A 4,976-nucleotide genomic window follows, 5' to 3' on the forward strand; every position below is an offset into this window, starting at 1 on the left:
TGCAGCAGCAGCACCAGCAACAGAGTGTACTGCTGCTGATGCAGGAGCATCCGCAACAGGAGGTACTGCTGCTGATGCAGCAGCAGCATCCGCAACAGGAGGCACTGCGGCTGATGCAGCAGCAGCATCAGTAACAGCAGGCACTACTGGTGATGCAGCAGCAGCAGCAACAGAAGGCACTGCTTCTGGAGCAGCAACAGCAGCAACAGGAGGCATTGCTGCTGGTGCAGCAGCAGCACCACCAGAAACCGCTGGAGGTGTAGTGGAGGTAGAAGCCACCTGTTCAGCAGCAACAGCAGCAACAGCAGCAACAGCAGCAGCGACTGCTGCTTCAACAGTAGCAGAAGCAACCGCTGCCGGTGCAGCAGCAGCAGCAGCCGCTGCTTGTTCAGCAGCCTCACAGGCAGGAGCTGCTGTTGGCACCGCAGCAGCAGCAACAGGGCTTGCTGCTTGAGCAGCAGCAACAGGGCTTGCTGCTTGAGTAACAGCAGCAGCAACAGGACTTGCTGCTTGCACAACAGCAGCAGGAATACGCGCAACAGCAGATGCTGCCTGTGTAGCAGCAAAAGCTGCAGGCGCTGCCTGTGAAGCAGCAGCAGCACCAAGAATTGCTGCGGGTGCATCAGCAGCAGCAACAGGAGTGCCTGCCGGTGCAGCAGCAGCAGCAGCAGCACCAGAAACTGCTGTTACGTTTGCTGCTGCTTCGGAAGCAAGGTTGCCAGTTTCTGGCTTTGCTGCTAGTACCCGCAATTTCGGAGCGTCTGCTGCTGCTGCTGCTGGTGAGGCTGCTGCTGCCATCTTTTGCATATCTTCTGCTGCTGCTGCTGCCAAATTTTCTTCGTTGGCTGCTGCTGTTGCTGCTGTTGCTGCAGCAGCTGCTGCTTCTGCTGGAGGGGGAGCTGCCTGTGTGGCTGCTATCTCGTTCGTTGCTGCAGTGACCGGAGCTATACTTGGTGCTGCTGCATCCCCTGCTGCTGCAGCAGCAGCAGCAGCTGCAGCAGCAGCTGCTGCAGCAGCAGGGGATACAGCAGCAGCGGCTGCAGCAGCAGCGCCGGCTGCTGCTGCTTGTACTCCCGCACTGGCTGCAGCAGCAGCTGCTCTTGTACCCAAGCAGCAAGTAGCTGCAGCAACTTCTGGTGTTTCCACAACTCTAGCTGCAGCATCTGCAGCAGCAGCAGCAGCAGCAACCGCAGCAGCAGCAGCCGCAGACGCCGAAGGGTCTTGCTGCGCAGGTGCTGCTGCTGCTGCTGCTGCTGCTGCTGAAGTGTCGGGAGAAACAGCAGCACCTACAGCAGAGAGAGGAGAGCTTGCTGCAGCAGCAATTGCTGGTGTGTCGACGGCAGCCGAGACAATCGAGACAGCAGCAGGAGCTGCAATTTGCTGCTGCTGCTGCTGCTGCTGTCCCTGCTGCACGCGCTGCATCTGGAGCATGTCGTGCTCGCGCTGCAGCGCCTCAAGCTGCTGCTGCAGCAGCATCTTTTGCTGCAGCAGCAGCTGCTCCCTAGAGGCCCCTGGCGAAGGCATGCAAGGCCCGGCGCCTCTTGCTTCTGCTGCTGCTGCTGCTGTTGCTGCTTCTGCTGCTGTTGCTGCTTCTGCAGCTGCTGCTGGAACTGGGCATGGCAGTGCTGGTGGTGCCTCCCCGGCAAAAACAGCAGGTGCTGCAGCAGCAGTAGCAGGAGCTGCTGCTGCTGCTGCTGCTGCAGCAACCTCTGATGTTACGCCCTGCAAGGCTGTGACAGCAGCATCAGCTGATTCTTTTGCTGCAGCTGGTGCTGCAGCTGGTGCTGCTGCTGGCGCTGCAGCTGGCGCTGCAGCTGGCGTTGCAGCTAGCGCTGCAGCTGGCGCTGCAGCTGCCTCTGCTGAGGGTGCTGCAGCTGGTGCTGCAGCTGCTTCTGCTGGTGTTGCAGCGGCGTTTGCTGCTGGTGCTGCAGCTGGTGCTGCAGCTGGTGCTGCAGCTGGTGCTGCAGCTGGTGCTGCTGCCGGTTCTGTTGCCGCTGGCGCTGCAACTGCTGGTGATGCAGCTGGTGCTGCAGTTGGTGCTGCAGCTGCCTCTGTTGTTGGTGTTGCAGCTGGTGCTGCAGCTGCTGCTGTAGTTTGTGCTGCAGCTTCTGCTGGTGCTGCAGCTGCTTCTGCTGCAACTGCAGCAGCTGGTGCTGCGGCAGCTGCGAACATTCCTGCTGCTTCATGTGTTTCTGTCTCTGCTGCTAGGGGCGCTCTCACGGCTGCCGCTGCTGCTGCTGTTGCTGCTGTTGTTGCTGCTGCTTCTGCTGGTGCAGCAGCTGCTGCCGCATACTGCGGCGTCAGATCCATCAGCTTCGATGCTGCTGCTGGAGGTGCTGCTGTTGCAGCAGCCGCTGCTGCATGCTGCGGCGTTGGAGCCATCAGCTTTGCTGCTGCTACCAGGGGTGCTGCAGCAGCAGCAGCTGCTGCTGCGGGCGTTGCCGTTGCTGCTGTTGCTCCTGGGCAAGATGTTCCAGCTGCTGCTGCTGGCTTTGCTGCCGCAAGTGCTGCTGCTGCAGTTGGTGCCACTCGGGGAGCTGCCGGATGCGCCGCAGGTGCTACTGCTAGAGGTGCTGCTGCTTGTGCATCTGCTGCTGCTGCTGCCGCTGCTGCTGCTGCTGCTGCTGCTGCAGTTGTGGTCGCAGTTGCAGCCAGTTGCGTTGCAGCTGCTGCAAATGGCGCTGCTGTGGCTGCTGCAGGTATAGAGGTTACTGCTGCTGCGGCTAAGCCTGCTGCTTCTACAGGTGCTGCTGCTGCTGCGAGTTGGGCTGCTGCTGCTGCAGGAGGAGCGGCTGCTGCTGCTGCTGCTGCTTGAGCCGCTGCTGCTGTTGCTGCGGGGATTGTCACCGGAACCACAGCCGAGTGAGTTGCTGCTGCTGCTGCAGTGTTTGCTGCTACTGCTGCGGAGGGCCTTGCTGCTTCTGTTTCTGCTGCTGCTGCTCCTTGTGCTCCCGATGCTGCTGCTTGTGTTGCTGCTGCTTCTGCCAGCTGGGGCTGAGTTCCACAAGAGTACCCCACTGCAGCAATATCTGCTGCTGCTGCTGCTGCATGGTCCCCAGGCAATGCTGTTGTTGCTGCTGGTGCTGCTGCTGCATGATCCCCAGGCAATGCTGTTGCTGCTGCTGCTGCCACTGCTGCAGTTACTGCTGCTGCGGTTGCTGTTGCCGTAGTTGAGGCAGCTGGTACTCCTAACTCACTCTGTGCTGCTGCAGCTTCTGGCTGTGGTGGGGTTGCTCCAGGAGTTGCTGCTGCTGCTGCGGCTGCTGTTGTCTCTGCCGCTGCTGTTTCTGCTGCTGCTGCTGCCGGAACTTTTGCAGCGGAATCTGCTGCAACTCCTGCGCAGCTGTTCCCGCCCGAGCTAAAAAGCGGCCGTGGAGTTTTCGAAGTCTCCTCTTGCTGCAGCAGCAGCAGCTGCTGCTGCAGTTGCTGCTGCTGCAGCTGCTGCTGCTGCTGCTGCGGCGTCACGCTGAAAGCAGCTGGCGAGTGGCACAGGCTTTGCGGCTCTGCTGCTGCTGCTGCTGCTTCCAGCAAGGCTTCAGCTTCCTCAGCAGCGTCTGACTGCTCAGGAGGGGGTGCAGCAGCAGCAGCAGCAGCAGCAGCAAGAGCTCCTGTTGCTGCTGATGCTGCTGCCAAGGCTTCTATTGCAGCCATGCTGGGCTGCACGTGTGTAGCTGCTGCGCTGCGTGTTGCTGCTGCTGCTGTCGCTACTCGTGCAGGCTCTGCTGCTGGGGTCGCTGCTGCTGCTGCCGGTGTCGCTGCTGCTGCTGCTGCTGCTGCAGTTGCTTCAGCTCCAACTGCGATCTGCTGCGTCTCCCCGCCGCTGGGAGCAGCAACGGAAGCAGCAGCAAGGCTGCTGCTGCGGAGGGTCTCCATGTGCATGTGTGTGCTGCTGCAGCAGGTACGGAGGTGGATCCCGCGAAGGTCACCTGCTGCTGCTGCTCCCGTTGCTGCTGCTGCTGCTCTCGCTGCAGCAGGAGTTTCGGTGTACAGACACCTGACAATTGACGCGCCAACGGAATTGCCACTTTTAGTTTTGAACTTTTGAAGACAACAAAAACAATTTAAGGCGCCGCCGCAGCTGCGCAGCCACCCCACCGCCAGCAGCAGCAGCAGCAGCAGCAGCAGGGAGCAGCGAACCGCTACGGCAGCAGCAGCCGCAGCAGATTGAACGGCAGCTACATGAAACCATTAGTTTCATTTTTTGTTTTTAATTTATTTTATTTCAACCAATTTATGTTTTGGAGATTTTCATTATCTAAACTGCAAACCCAAAGAAGGGGGGCCCCCTCAGGCAGTGTGAGGGGGGCCCCTCCAAGGTTTTAGTGCTGCTGCCGCTGCTGCCGCTGCTGCTGCTGCTGCTGCTGCTCCTTCTGCCGCTGCTGCTACCGCTGCTGCTGCTAATCTTGTTGTTTCAGATCCCTGCAGCGGCTGCAGCAGCAAAGCCCGCTCTGCGCACGCAAGCAACAACAGCAGCAGCAGCGCCAGCAGCAGCAGCAGCAGCAGCGCCAGCAGCAGGGCGCTCCGCTGTGTGCCACAGAAAATCGAGGGTTTAGGGTTTAGGGTTTAGGACTGTGCACACCAGGGTGTTGTGTGGCTTTGCCGCACCACTCTGTGCGGACCCCTAAACCCTAAACCCTAAACCCTAGGCGCTAAACCCAAAACCCTAAACGATAAGCCGTAGGGTAAATATTAATCCTAAAACGCTAGACAATAGGCCGTGAAAGCTCCACCCTGAATCCTAAACCCTAAACCCTAGATGCCAAACCCTAAACCCTAATCGCTAGGCCCTAAACCCTAAACCCTGAGGACATGGGAAAGCCGCAGCACCGGCTCCGCAGCAGCAAAACCAAACCCGAGCAGCAGCAGCAGCAGCAGCAGTAAAGCCCTTTTTTGAGAATATGTTATCTTTAAGAAAAAGACAAAACGAAGTGTCTCCTGGCTCATTCCCAATGCCTCGAAAAAAGCAGCAGCAGCAG

The 4,976-nt window shown here is 59.5% G+C and overlaps 1 protein-coding gene across 1 annotated transcript; it reads right to left on the reverse strand.

Moving 5' to 3' along the window:
- Nucleotides 1-279: 279 nt before the first annotated feature.
- On the reverse strand, nucleotides 280-3,879 carry ETH_00003775 (uncharacterized protein; the record flags this gene model as incomplete). The annotated part of the gene is made up of 1 exon (XM_013380725.1): nucleotides 280-3,879. A coding segment is annotated over one exon (3,600 nt), but the record flags the coding sequence as incomplete, so codon positions are not given.
- Between the last annotated feature and the right edge of the window lie 1,097 nt (nucleotides 3,880-4,976).

This window comes from Eimeria tenella, genomic scaffold (assembly GCF_000499545.2).
Source record: "Eimeria tenella Houghton genomic scaffold, Eth_scaff844, whole genome shotgun sequence".
In the NCBI taxonomy this organism is placed as follows: Eukaryota; Apicomplexa; class Conoidasida; order Eucoccidiorida; family Eimeriidae; genus Eimeria; species Eimeria tenella.